Source organism: Giraffa tippelskirchi, chromosome X (assembly GCF_054371585.1).
Source record: "Giraffa tippelskirchi isolate mGirTip1 chromosome X, T2T-mGirTip1v1.2.pri, whole genome shotgun sequence".
NCBI classification, from domain to species: Eukaryota; Metazoa; Chordata; class Mammalia; order Artiodactyla; family Giraffidae; genus Giraffa; species Giraffa tippelskirchi.
This window is the reverse complement of record NC_137289.1, coordinates 125,028,275-125,043,980: the sequence shown is the minus strand read 5'-3', so window position 1 is coordinate 125,043,980 and position 15,706 is coordinate 125,028,275. Positions and strand designations below refer to the sequence as shown.

At 33.1% G+C, this 15,706-nt stretch overlaps 1 protein-coding gene across 3 annotated transcripts in view; it reads right to left on the bottom strand.

Moving 5' to 3' along the window:
- Nucleotides 1–15,706, bottom strand: part of DMD (dystrophin) — a 2,147,259-nt gene that overhangs the window by 1,239,791 nt on the left and 891,762 nt on the right. For all 3 annotated transcript variants that reach the window (XM_081564318.1, XM_081564319.1, XM_081564320.1), the window contains one exon: nucleotides 14,765–14,947. In XM_081564318.1, coding sequence (XP_081420444.1) covers nucleotides 14,765–14,947 — 183 coding nt within the window. The remainder of the gene's footprint in view (nucleotides 1–14,764; nucleotides 14,948–15,706) is intronic.

Genomic DNA, 15,706 nt, shown 5'->3' with positions numbered 1-15,706 from the left:
GAATTTGAATTTTGTATAGATCACAAAGGGAGTTTTAAGCATTATAGATTACTATATTTCTCAAATAATTCATTTATTTATATTTTGCCACTCAGACATTCTATTAGATACAAATGTAGTGACTATTATGGAAAACTAGTTGCATAGATCTCCTGGAAAACTTCTCAACTGATTGATCTTGGCAATAAGGTCCATGTACTGCTACCCATCTAATAATGCCTGTAAGTTATGACTTAAACATATTAAATTTGCACAGATAAGTACCCTTGCTTTTCATTTTAGCCATGCACTTTTTATCCATGGATTAGTCAACATGACATGCACACACGGTTATATTTAAAATGGAGAACCAACAAGGATCTACCGTACAGCACAGGGAATTCGGCTCAATATTATGTAATGACATAAATGGGAAAAAAAAAACTTTGAAAAAAATATAGATACATGTGTATCTCTCACTGTATCACTTTGCTATACACCCGAAACTATCACAACATTGTTAATCAACTATACTCCAATAAAAAATAAAAAGTTAAATTGTTGATGATTATAATACATGGTATTAAATTTATGAATGCAATCAGCTTAAACTTTCACTTAGTTCTCTATTAGATAGCTATTAGCTATTGAGTATTACACTCAGATTAAAGAAATAAAAGGGTAGAGAGTATTGAATTTTTAAACAAATTATCTTGCAACTGAAGTCTCTGTGAATAAGTGCATTTGTATTAATAAGACTAAAACTGAATTCAAACTCACTTTAAGTTTCAAAAGCAACTGGCTCATAACAAAAAGGCAGAAGAAATATCTGATAATTAAATCTGAAGACGATATAACCTTATTTAAAAAATTATTTCATGAAAATCAAAGTTAGGAAAACTATACACTTGAATTATTTTTTTCATCTGTTCTAAGAATATGTTCTATACAATGAGAGTCTTAAGTCATCACCAAAGAATCAGAATGAATCACAGATGGTGCGAATGATTTAATTATTTTAACCAGTTGTTCCAGCCATGCTCAGAAGGGTATTGCCAACCCCACTGCAGAAGCCATCTGAGCTCCTTTCCAGCTGGAGTTCCATATTTTGAAAGCAAATTTAGATTGGAGAAAATTACACTTTTTATTGTTATGTTCCAAACGGAGGTCAAATTGCTGTGTATACATTCTTGTACTTTTTTTCTTTTCATTGTATGAGTTATCAAGTATCATGTCTTCTGTATAACTGCTATGGATTCACCAATGTTCTTTCATGTTTTGTGTTGTCTGGCACATAGGAGGCACTGGATAAATGTTTACTGAATTAAAGAAATATCAATTCAATGTATCCAAAATAAAATGTAAGTTTCTTTATAGACTCCCTGTAAGTGTATGGGATTCCAATTTCCCTGTACCCTTAGCATTTTAGGAAGTTCTCATTAAAAAACAAATAAAAAAGGAAGAAACTAATATCATAGAACACCACCTCATGTAAAAAAAGATAACATCAACAGATCTTTCTGTTCATTTAATAACTATTTTGATGTTGGAATCCTTGCTCTTAATTTTATAAGAACTCAAAAAAGTTGCTTTAGAAATTTTAGTCTGTTGAGGTTGTTATCAGGATTAGAGACGCTTTTTGTAAAACTCTAGTCTTGGCATGCCTCAACTGGCCTCAGAAAATCTGCTAATGCACAACAAAATAACTGATATTCATACTTATTCCCATGACATTAATAAGAGATAAGATTTTCTTAATGTTTTCATTCAAAATGATAAGTAACAAACTGCTCCAAAATAGTTATATCAAATGTAATCATGTTTCAAACACCGTAATTTAAGGAAAAAGGATATTAATTTTAGTAAAATAAGGTATAAAATAAAGTATATTTATTCTAATTTTCTAATAACATCACATAATAAAGCTACATATACCAGTAAATCATCAGACTCAATTTTATATTTAACATTTATGAAAAATCTATCATTATTAAGATATTTACTATCAATAATATCTCCTGAAGACTGTGCTAAATTTCCACTTAATAGAAAAATCTGATACAGTATATTACTATAAGAAAGGGAATGCTATTTTAAAGTTTATGTATATATTTGACACCAAATTGAATTGTGACTATATTACTTTACTGAAACTCTAATTTAGAAGATGAATAGCATATAAAATTATGTACCTACCATAGCTATAACCTAACTATGCAATAAGTGTGCATATTAATATAAGCCATGAGTCTAGCTTAACACATTTATATTAATATTTTTAATTTATTGTGTTATTTAAAGTCTATCACTTGAGGTAATATTTCTGAGGTACTATGTTATACAAATCTTAGTCACAGAATAGTGAATTTGTTTAAACTTACGAGAATATTAAATTGCAACTTACATCTTATTTCATATATAGTAATGGCCTTGGCCTGCTTAGAGCTAGAAAAAACAAAGTCCTATGTTAATGTAGTGGCTTACTTTCCTTGGTCAATTCTACTAGTGTTCTTAAGCCTCAGTTTATTGTTTGGATTATTTTGATAGCTTATACATTTACTTTTTTTCTCTCTCTACTTCAAAAATTTTACACTCTATTTTTATCAAGTTAATGGTTACTCTAAAATTATTAACATGCACAATGAATTTTGCATGGTCTCTTTCTGAGCATTAAGAGGACCTTACAATGATTTTATTCATCAATAAAGCGTTCCTTCGTTGAACAAATATATATTATGTACCTACCACTTGCTAGTCACTACTTTTTTGGGGAATTTTTTTTTTAAACTGGAGGATAATAGCTTTACAATGTTGAGTTAGTTTCTGTTGTACAACAATGCGAATCAGCTATAAGTATACATATATCCCCTCTCTCTTGAACCTACCTCCCATCCCACCCCCTGCTAGTCACTACTTTTGGTTATGAAGACAAAGAAGCAAAAAAAAAAAAAAAAAAAGTAAATTCCTTCATTTTTGGAGCTTCCAACCTATGAAGAGAGATGGATATAGAAAGTGAAAATATTTATAACTTTCCTGGTAGTACATTTTACGGAGAATAGTTAATGGGGAAGGGGTCGATGAAGTGCGTCACTGAGAACACTTTTGAGCAAAGACTTGAAGGCAGAGGGAGGGGGCCGTATAGATATCTGAGGATCAGAGTCTTAGGCTTAGGAAACACAGTGCAAAGGGGGTATGCCGGTATGTTCAAGGAAGAGTGAAGAAGCCAATGTAGGTTGAGCATAGGAACAGAGGTCAAATGCTGAGCGATAACTCTGGAGAGCTAATAGGGGGCCAGATCATCAATCCTTTAAAACTCATGTAAGGATTTTGGATTTTACACTAAAATAGATGAGAATCCATCAGGGCATTTTCATCAGAAAAAAGCTCATCTGATTTATATTTTCAAGTGATATCTCTGTTTATTGTGTTGAAAATAGGTAAAGGAAAGCGAGGTTAGATGTTTTGTTTTTTTTTACCCAAAACGTTGAAAGGGTTATGTTGCTGCTATAGATCAGGGGGAAAGAGTGGTCTGTTTATAAAAATGTGATCATGAAATTATAACTTTGCACTAAAGTCATGGGACTGGATGAATAAAAGCAACACAAGGGAGTATAGATGGAAAATGTCCAAAGACTGAGCACTGAGATAATTCAACATTACAGAAGAGAAAGAACATCCTGAAAAGTAGGAGGTAAACAAGCAATTTCCTTCCATACTTTGTGTCATTGATGTCCAGTATTTAGGTCCAATTCTGTACTTTAGACAATTTTATATACAGCAACTATTTCTTCAGGTTTTTATATTGGTTTGCCATTTTCCTTGCTCATCATTCTTCCTTGCATCATAAATCATCCATCTAGGGTCATTCTCCTTCTGGTTAAAAACCAACCCTGAGGTGCATACATGCTGTGGAATATTATATAGACTTAAAAAATGTTCCCAGAATTTCTTTTTACTAACATAGGAAAAGACATATAATGTTCAGTGAAAATTCAGGATATAAAATTATTTCAGCATGATGTATAGATTGATAACTGAATAAATATTAATGGTGGCTAATTCTAAAAAAAAAAAAAAGAAAGAAAAAACCTGAGGATCCTTCAGTGAGACGACTCTCCCATTGGCTATCTCTCAGCTTTTGTTTGTCTGAAAAGATCTTTATTTCAATGTTACTCTCAAAAGAAAATGTTCCTATGAGTATACAATTCTAGGTTTTTCTTTCATCATTTTTAAAGGCATCATTCTATCACCTTCTGGCTTTTATAATTGATCTAAAATCAGCTGTCATTACATGTGGCATTACATTCTAGTTAATCTATCTATTCTGCTGCCTTTAAAGTTCTCTCCTTGGCTTTGGAATTTATCAGTTTCACTATGGTAACATACAGTTATATTTAATTTTCCCACTTGCTTTTCCCAATAGAATGATTCTTTATTGAAGTATAATTGCTTTACCGTGTTATGTTAGTTTCTGCTATACAGTGAAGTGAATCAGCAATATGAATACAAATATCCCCTCCCTCTTTAACCTCCCTCCCACCCTACTCCCCTGATCCTGCCCCTCTAGGTCAACACAGACCATTGAGTTGAGCTTCCTGTGCTACATAGTAGCTTCCCACTATCTGTTTTGTACAGAGTAGTCTATATATGTCAATCCGACTCTCCCAAATGGTCTCACCCTCCTCTTCCCTCTATGTGTCCACATGTCCATTCCCTAAGTCTGCATCTCTATTCCTACCCTGAAAACAGGCTCATCTGTACCATCTTTCTAGATTCTATATATATATGATATTTGTTTTTCTCTTTCTGACTTACTTCACTCTGTGTGATAGATTCTAGGTTATACAGAGTGAAGTGATAAATTACTCTAGGACCTAGAGTCCATCCATATCACTACAGATGACCCAGTACAGAGGGCCAAAAATCACATGAAAAGATTCTCAACATTGCTCATTATCAGAGAAATGCAAATCAAAACTACAACGAGGTATCACCTCATACCAGTCAGAATGGCCCTCATCAGAATGTCTACAAACAATAAATGCTGGAAAGGCTGTGGAGAAAGAATCCTCCTACTTTTTTGTGGCAATTTAAATTGATACAACCACTATGGAGAACAGTACAGAGGTCCCTTAAAAAACTAAAAATAGAACTACCACATGACCCATCAATTCCACTCCTGGGCATATACCTGGAGAAAACCATAATTCAAAAAGATATAAGCACCCCATGTTCACTGCTGGACTATTTACAATGGCCAGGACATGGAAGCAGCCTAGATGCCCATTGACAGATGAATCGATAAAGATGTGGTACATATATACAATGAAATATTAGTCAACCATAAAACAGAACAAAATTGGGTCATTTCACTATTTGATATTTACTTACTTTCAATCTGACTCTAGGAACTTGAAATACTTTTGGAAAATCCTAAACAATTGTAACTTCAAAACCTTTTTACACTTTTACTCCATTCTTTCCTTCTATATTTGAACTTCTCACTCTCTATCTTTCTTATCTTCTGTCTTTAGGAGTTGGATTCCACTGCTTTTTACATCATGTGAATTGTCATTTTAATTCTACACACATATTCTTAGAACTTTATCTATGGGAGTTATTTCAAGTCTAGATTTAAGCAGTATCATATTAGAATGCATCAAATTAGAATGTGTTTGTGCTTGCTCCTGTTAGGTACATGGGACAATACCAACTCAGAGCAACTTACATTTTGGCTTTTGGTTTGTCAGGACACCTAGTTGTGTGTAATCTGGACACCAACACTTGTGCATACTCTCCATAAAACTAATGACTGTAATACAAATATTTTAGAGCTTCAACATTTTTGGTGGTTGATTATCTCTGTTAATTCTATAAGAAAGCAGTTATTAACTTCATCCTGAGGCTCCAATATTCAGTCCAAGTTGCATAGGTAATGAGAGGTACAGAATAAAATCTTACATCTTCTTATCCCAAGCATAAGAGGTATTAATTGCACAGTATCAGTTCTTCTAACATGAGTGGAATCCACTTTATAAACAGTAGCCCAGTGTTTATTTTGCAACAGTAATACAATAGTAATTTGAAGATTCCTTTTTTTTTTACTGATCATCAGAATCTTCAATTAAATAAGCCATTCCTGCTCACATATGTATGTACCCTGTCTCTTTTCAAAGGTATTTTATATTCTCTATGCTTCCATAGATTTATTTTAATACATTCTGGTTGGGGCACCAATGTAGTTATTCAATTTGTGGTCTCATGTCTTAAGATCTGGAAATTTTAGCCATTTTTCCTAAAATATTGTCTCCCACATATTCTCTGTGTCATTGCCTTTTGTAATTAGACATAAAGCTTATGCTATTTCCTCAATCATTTTCATATTTTCAATCTTCACGTGGTATAATTTTACCATAATGACTAATTTAATCTTCATGTTAGTTTAATCAGGTGTTTAAAATACATAATTGTTATTTTTTTCTTTATTTCAACGACTAACTTTTGGTTTCTAAAAGTTTTATTCAATGTGTTATTAGCATAAGTAACTCTGGAGGTGTTTTCATGTTTATTTTGTTCCTTGATCTGTATTTTATTTTCAACATATTTACTTATGAGCATGCAATAGTTTTCTATTAAGTTCATGAAGTAGTCATTCTCTTGATTATGTGAGATGACTCGATGTCACAATATATTATGTCTTCATGTGAGCTCTGATAGTCCGTTGTGAAGCCATCTTCAGTGTTCATGTCTCTGTGTGGTTCTCCCAAAGAGTGATTTATTGTAAGACTGTGTGAGAAAACTCTAAGGATTTCAACAGCCTGGAGACAATTTCATGTTAATTTCTCAGTTGAGGAGTTTAGAGGTTTGTGGTTAGTGTATAAATTCAGATCCCCACACTCAGTATTCACTTTCCCAGATTTTCTTCCTCCAGTCAAGAGTCCTCACCAGATGAATTGGCCTTGAGAGTCGTATTTGTCTATTTCCCCTTTACTTGTCCAAAGAAGCCCTTGAAGATTCAACATTTAGGCAGGGTTTTCATTTACATCTCTAGCAGATATTGCATAAGGCTACATGTTTTCTACTAAAAGCCTTTAAACCTTTCTTGAAACCATGAGGGCCTCAATCCAGGCTCAGTAACACATGAGATGATGTGCACATTTTATGACAACTAGGGTGAATGGAGGTCCCATCACATATTTTGAGCTCAGCTATGTGTTTAAATTGCTTTCAAATTAAATTTTATCCAGAATTTTCATACATTTGAAATGAGGGGTGAGGGAATCAATCAGTCTGCCATTTTCCTGGAAGTTGAATCTAGCTTAACATACTCTATTTAACCATTAAACTGATTGTCTTACATAAACTAAAGACCAGAAAAAAAATTATTATAGAAATGGCAATAACTATTATGATCATAACAGTCTAGAGAAACATAGAATCTTGATTTATCTTTTTTTTTCTTAACTCATGTGATGTTAATTAAAAAATTGCAGCTCAGAGGAGGAAAATTTTATAAGCAGCTACCTCCTGGTCCACTTCCCTTAGCAAACATTATTCATCTTTTATACTCACAACTCTGTTTACTAAAGACTACTCAGTCTCTAAATAAGAAAATTATTTATATTAGCAATATTCCCAAGGATATCACATTGGCTGCTGATGATCTTTGTTGTTATTTAAAGGCAAAGAAAAAAATATATGTAGCAATTATGCAAAAAGTATGTTTCCTCTTTTAGTTTCACCATTAAATGGTTATCATTATGTGATAAGAAGCAAATGTACAAAAAAATAGTAGTGCTGAATCAAATCCAGGTTCAGACATAAGGTGATGGCAATCAGTTCTGTGATTACTTTTTTGTACATCTCTGCTTCATTTTAAAAAAGTCCAAAACAACAAAACCATAATGATAAAGTGATGTTTTTTGCCCATTTTTCCCCCTGAAGAATATTAGTTCTTCACAACCATTCAAACAGAATCCTATCTTAAAACTGAAATGAAATTTCCCTCTTTGTACTACAACTATCCAGATGTGAAAGTCTGCAGAATCTATTCCTCTCACAGAAATTCATAATCACATTTACATATCAAAAGCCCTGGAAGATTCTAGACTAAAGAAACTTTGCTTAATCCAGTGTTTCTCAAACTTATTTGGACACTAGATATTTTTTTTTTTTCCTTCTTTTGAATAACTCCCACCATATCATGGGAAGCACTGAGTTCAAGTTAGGTGTCTTCCAATTCGCTCGTGCACCCTTGGCCAATTTACTTAACTTTATTTAAATTATGTTTCCTTTCTGTAAAATGACAATTAAAATAATACTTACTTGAGAGGGTTATTGGGGGGAGTGAACAAGATATATGTGAATGCATTTTGTAAATATAAAGTTCTGTTCAAATTCAAACAATTTTTAAAAATTAGTCGATGAATGTTTATACTATAAAGAGTCCCATTTTATAAAGTATTCACTTTAGGACTAACTTGTATAACACATTTCTTGAAACATTTAAATAAATCTACTGACAGATTTCTATCAGCTTTTCAAGAAGTTGTGTATTTTGGCAATGTGTGCTTTTAAGTTTAAGTTCCTTACTACAATTTCCTCTGATGTAGTAAAAGCTATCCTTTGCAAAATACATTGTTATCCTCAACCCCATATTCAGTCTTTACCTCCTCAGTGTTAAATTTCGAGAACTTTGTCTTTTCTCAGTATATGCACTTCCAGAAGTAACTGTACTAAAATTTGCTGTTCTGAACAGTTATCTTAAACTCACAGTTGGCATGTACAATTACCATGAGTATACGATATTTTTAAAATAGAAAAAAAAAAAAACCTATTAAGTATTGCCTGTCTAAATTCTACAAAGTTCTAATTGTTCTGTAGCCTGCCAGGCTCCTCTGTCCATGGAATTCTCCAGGCAAGAATATTGGAGAGGGTCGCTATTCCCTTCTCCAGGGAATATTCCTTTGGGATTCAGGGATGAGCGAACCCAGGTCTCCTGCACTGCAGGTAGACTTTACCATCTGAGCAACCAGGGAAGCCTCTAATTTCAGCTTGTAAATGCAAGGATGGCTAAGTTTTAGTATCTATACGAAAGTCTACTTGAAAAATATTCCATGAAGAAACAGTATGTACAAAGGTCCTGAGATAGAAATGATGCTGCGTGCTTAAGTATAGAGAAGAAACTTGAAAGCCTCTGTAATAGGAGAATGCCAAAACGGAGATACATTTGGAGTAATAGGAATGGTAGGCAGGGACCAAGCTATGCAGAAGCTCTTACAATTTCATTAGAAGTGTAGTAAGCAGCAGAGGCTTGGCAGAATTCCACATATACTTTTAGGAATTCTCTGATTTTACCAAGGAGGCTATAATGTAGGTGGGTAAACATGGGAAATAAGGACTAGAGGCTGTTGAAGTAATTGAGATGAGAGAGAATACAGTGTTGTCAAGGGTTTCTACAATAAAAGTTCTGAGGAGTGGTCCAATTAAACATGTATTTTGCAGGAAGAGCCAACAGAATTTGAAGTGAATTCCATGGATAATATAAAAGTAAGGAGGAATCATGGATGATGTTTAGGTTTTGGACCTAAGTGAAAGGGCAATTTACCAACAGCTGCAGAGTTTGGTAGGAGCCATTTATATAGGAGCGAAAATTAATTATTCTTGTCTTGGCTATTTTATGTGTGAAATATCTGTTAGGCTTCTAAAATAAAAGCTGAATAAGAAGGTGTCAGATGTAAATTGTCGAGTATCAGTATTATTTACTTAGTCTTTGAAGCCATAATGGGGTTGTCATATTTAGAAAAAGGGCATTTCTTTTCCTTCTTCCAATAAGATGTATTTTTGTATTTTATATATTTTTAAAATTTTCTCCTCTTTCTGAGACAGGTCATGCATATATTCCTATTCCAAAGGTTTACTATATTTTTCTCCTATAAACATGATAACTGGCAATAATTCATATTGAACACAGTAGGCACAAACCTTTTATTTGCTGCTACCATCTAGAAGTAACCTTTTATTTATTGTATTTTTCTTACTGTGAGATCAAATCACTTTTATATTCTCATAGAACTCTGTGTTTTCCTTTGCAGCAGTTGACAGAACTTTAGTGGCTAATTACAAGATTTAAGTTTGCTTTTTATACATATAAACTAATGTTATATACCTTTATATAGCTTGCTCCTTCTTTGTGGCTCTGTTTTCTGTTTTACACTAGCATATTGTTTAGTAATTTTTTCAGTGAGAATCTATAGGTTATAAACAGTGTTCGTTTATCTGAAAATATAGTGTTTGTATATCTGAAAATAGTTTGTCTTCCTTCTCGAATCACTGTTTACAGGATTCTTTTGAACATTCACCTTGAACATTGACAGTATTATCCCAGTGTCTTCTAACATCTATTATTGAGGACAAGTTGGCCAGCCTATGGAGCTTTCTGCTTTCGGTTCTTAGTAGCTTTTAATGTGACCTTCCTGATGACCGATGTTCTGGGTTTCACTCAGACTTTGCTGGTTGTGAACTTGTTTTTATTTATTCCAAACTGGTTGAGCTTCATTCAGTTTGAGGACTCATGCAAATTGAGCTTTATTCAATTTGAGGTCTCATGTAAATTGAGATTTATCCAATCTTGTTAAATGTCAGTCATTTATATAAAATAATGTCTCTTCCCCTGGCTCTCCACTTTATCAATCTGGAACTCTTTTCAGGCATATGTTTGAGCTTTTTATTCTATTCTCTCCATCTTCTGGTATTTTCAGCAAAGCAAAAATTTCCTCAGCATCTTTCAATTAATATATTCATTTTCTTCTATAATGAATCCACCATTTAAAAAGTTTAGTTATTATTTCAATAGTTACATGTTAATTTCTAGACTCTATGTTATCAGTTTCCTATTCACTTTTCAAAATGGCTTGTTATTATTATAAGAATTCCATTCCATCTTTATTTTCTACATCATTTTGAACATTAAAAAAACATTTTCATGTTCTTTACTGTCTTCTTATCTCTAATTTCTTCAGGTGTGCATACTCCTTTTAATTTTGGCATGTTAACATCACTTACAGGAAGCATTTTTTCATATCCATTTTAATTTTAACCTGTGAGCTTATTTTGCTCAGGAGTTTCACATAAGGGTTGTTGCATATCCTCATTGTGCAATTTTGTGGTTGGATTTTCTTGCGATCTCTGAGGTTAACCGTCAAATATTACAATTAACCTTAATAAAATTATGCATAGTTTTCTATTAGATTTTAAAAGCCTTTATGTCTTTTCCTCATCTTTCTTTACCTTTCAATAGTAAATAATTTAGCTAATGCTCTATTGCCAAGTTTATGGAAAATTATGCCTTCACTGGCAGAATCACCAGCTTTGCATGAAATTTCCCACAAATACTATGTAACTCTAGACAAAACTACTTGCCAAGAACTAGGAAATCTAATTTTGAATTTACATTGAACAAAATAGATCTACCTGTTGTTAATGACATTTTAAACCTATGGGACCTACTCATCCCAATTCTCTTAATGATTCACAAATATACTATACATTTTAAAATAATGTGTCTCATTCCAATGTTAACTTATATACAGAAAGAAGAAGAAAAAAAATATTGATTCACTTAACCTCAGTTAACCTCCATAATGTAGCAGGTATTTTACAAATACTACCATATTTCATTATCACAAACATCCTTATCCCCATGGTAGAAATGCAAGAAACCAGGCTGGAAGAGACTGGTGATCATACATCCAGCAGATGGAATCAATGGGATTCACAGGGCCATTCACCCCAGGAAGTAGTCTATTTTACTAGATCACTGTTGTTATAAAATATCTTACAGAAAACATTCCTCATGTTCAGTTTACAGTCGTTGTTTGGTCTTCAGTGAACAGCCACGTCTGTAAGTCAACAGGAACCATATTAGAAATGCCGTGTAATCCTAACTAGGGCAGGAGCTTCAACGTGCTCCATATCTGGAGAAAATCTTACCCACTTTCTCTGTCTGTTTTCCCTTCTTTATGGTCTCCAGGATTATCCTGAGGACAATCATTTGTAGATACTCTCTTTTTGGCTTTGGTCTGCACTCTTGCCTGGACTGGGGCTGACCCATGGTTCCCTAAGACCCAAGTACCAGGGGTTTTCTGAGCTTTACTATGGTCATATGTAACTCTGACCTGGACCTAGTCCCTGAAGTACCTAATTTTATACTGTTTAGTTTATTTCTGAGTCTTTATCTCTGAAATGAATGCAATTAATTTCTCATTTTAAGTTCAGTTCTCAAATATTAAGCACTTCATAGTCCTGTCTAAAATCTTGAATTACTACTTCTAAGATATGAAAGACTAACTGAAAATCCATAGAAATCTAGAATTCGTATAGAGAAATAACAGAAAGGGACATCTGAGAAGAAGAAATGATGATAGAAATAGAAAAGGGAAATGCAAAGGGGAGGAAAGAAATTTGGAAGCTCTGACTACCTGTGCTCCATCAGGGCCATGGTAAGATTATCCCAAACATAACTCTTAGTTAAGATGTTTGCTTGTGGCCGTCTCAAATGTCCTCACTGTAGATTAACTGTGAAAGATGACTCTAAACCAGTGGATATGTGAAGTAAGTTTTTTTAACATGTATTAGCAATCAGTGGACTATATACATCTTTGATTTATCTATCAATCTATCAACTTTCAGATCTAATAAAAATCCAAGGCTAAATATAATTGTAATATTAAATTGATTCTTCTTCATGTATATTGTTCTTACTTGTTTTAGCATGGAAAATTAAGTTAACACACGAATTTTTCCCCAAGCCATGCATCATCTGTATTTTGGGATCCTTCAGATATAAAAATCAAAAAGAAATAATTTCTGAAGAAAATGTATTTTATGATAATTTATTTCAAAAGTTTTATACTAGTTCACTTATCCTTACTTTACTTCAGCAATCTATTACATTTTACAAATATTTGTTGAGAACCTATTATGTGCAGGTACACAATGACATTTTAAGTGAGTGGTTTACGGAGATTTTTGATCCTGTGTCTATTTAACTATAAAGTGTTAATAACTTACCTTGACAAAGTTGTAAAAAAATAAAATTAACCCTGCATATAGGCTGTGTCAAGACATGGGGAACTGGGATTGGAGAAAATAGTGAGTAGTAAGATAATTCAAAGCCAACCAAGGACTTAAATGATGTATTAAATGGAGGCAAAAATATTTTACTTAAATTTTCTTTATGGTTGCCTTAATCTTTCAATTCATTTTGCATCCACTGGCACATACTTTCTGTTAGTATAAGCTTGAATGATTTATTACATATTATATTCATACTATCTAATATGAAAGATAATAGGCTGAAAGTTTCAATCAGCTAGAATTGGACTTCAAATGCAATATATTGCAGTTTAAACATACCTTATATTACAACTTCCAATTTCTCAGAATATTCAGCTGCTATTAAATATTAAGCTACTTGGAGTTCTTAGAAAACAGTGTATGCAAGGATTTTTCTAATGCATTTAAAAGAAATAATGATAGTATGGAGTATTTTTCACTGAGTTAATAAGCAACATTAACAAAATTATATGCTTAGAAAACATTTATGTTAATTGTCTAAGACATATTCAATCATTTATCCCATACTAAATGGAATCAACAATATCACAGAAGAAATACCCAAGTAAGTCTCATCTAGAAGTTGAAACAAATAAAACTGTCATCAGCTAGGTCAAAGAGGGTTGAATATCTGTCGGTTTCATGTAAGTTAACCTAACATATTATAAAGCCTCATTTTGCAGACTTTCACATCCTGGTTTTGTGAGGAGCACTGTATTTGCATAATAACAGAGTGGTGATTATTTCATTTTACTTTATAGTCTTTCAGAATAAGAACAAAAATTTATCTACTAGAAAATCCCAATGGTTTATGCTAAGTCGATTCAGTCGTGTTCGACTCTGTGCGACCCCATAGACGGCAGCCCACCAGGCTCCGCCGTCCCGAGGATTCTCCAGGCAAGAACATTGGAGTGGGTTGCCATTTCCTTGGTTTATACTCTATTACAAATACAGTTCTAAAAAGACCAAGCTTATGATTGTGACTTGCATTTTTAAAGACAGAATCATAAAATTTCCATACAGTTGTTTGAAAGAGAACAGTGGTTTCTTCACCTCTTGGCCTATGATATTTCAGTAGTAACAATATTTTATATTTTTCAACCTGCTATCAATTATTAACGATCTCACTAGGCATACAATCCTTCTATAAACATTTTAATCCATCAAGTAGATAAGCCAGGTATGAGGACTAAACTCTAATGTTTAAGTCAATGAGATAAGAAGTCCTTGTGCAAGTTGATATAAGTTCTTTCACAAAAGATTTATTATTTACCATGTATACATTAAGAAAGTAAAATTAGCATGGGATGATCTCAGGAAAGCAATACATATTTTTGGATTAGATGCCAAAACAAAGTAAATGTATGGTAAATTGACAAATTCACACTGCCAATGTTATGAAAAAATGATGCAGCAAAAGAAATTAAGATGTATTTCTCATTTTTGATAAGAGTACTCTTTCCTATGCTCTGTTAATGGATTACGTTTTTAATCTGAAAAACTAACCACTAGAGTTACGGAAGCCCAAAGGTAGGGGAAACTACCCACTTTCAGAATGCAGATTAGAACTTTGAAATTGCACCCAGATTTTTTTTTTCTTTTGGTTAATAGGCCTCTGTTATTAGAGTAGTAGTTGCAAACACATATAGGTTTGCCAGTAACAACTCACAATTTGTGCAAAGTTGAGTCTTCGAAACTGAGCAAATTTGCTCTCAATTTCCCGCCAGCGCTTGCTGAGCTGGATCTGAGTTGGCTCCACTGCCATTGCTGCCCCATCCTCAGACAAGCCCTCAGCTTGCCTATGCACTGCATTCAGCTCCTCTTTCTTCTTCTGCAACTCACGATCAATTTCCTATTGAGCAAAACCAATACAGGGTCCAGGGCAATTAGCTAACCACATGAATCAACCTATCCCAGCACATACCTGTCCCAGAAATTTCACAGGCTGTCGTCATTTTATTTTCACTTTTCATAATTTACAAGTATGGAAGCCAACACTGTCATCTTCACCCAAGGATCCAAATATTATTTCAGTTATTCTTTGAAGGCTCAGTTTTAGATACTCTAATTGAGAAAATATTGAAATTGATCTAACAGATTTCTTTCTTGTCAATCCCTCTAGTGTTTTGGGGGTTGACCCAAATTGAAGTGATTACTCATTATTAATAGGGACCATTCAGATAGAATATAATCTAGCGGCTAAGTGAATAAGTAATTTATTTCCTTTTTAAAGTTTTGAGGAACTCAACAGAGAATGAAGCAAAATAAAAAGTGTAAAATAACAGAAAAAACATATTCAGACAATATGCAACAGATAAATCTATAGAGATTTGACACTGATGTGTGAAGATGCTCTGATGAAATGAATGTGCTAACATGAGATAGAAGTCGTCCATATACTGATAAGTCATTTGTTCATCTGGAACAAAGATACATAGAGTCAATTACAATTTTACCAGAAAACATACATTTCTTATTTCATTTCACAACGTCTAAGAATAAAACATTTTATTCATTCAACATTATGTCAATTGAAAAACAATACAATACATTTACTAAAACAAAACAAAATACAGAGAAACACCTCAAATTGGGGAGAACACTAATAGAA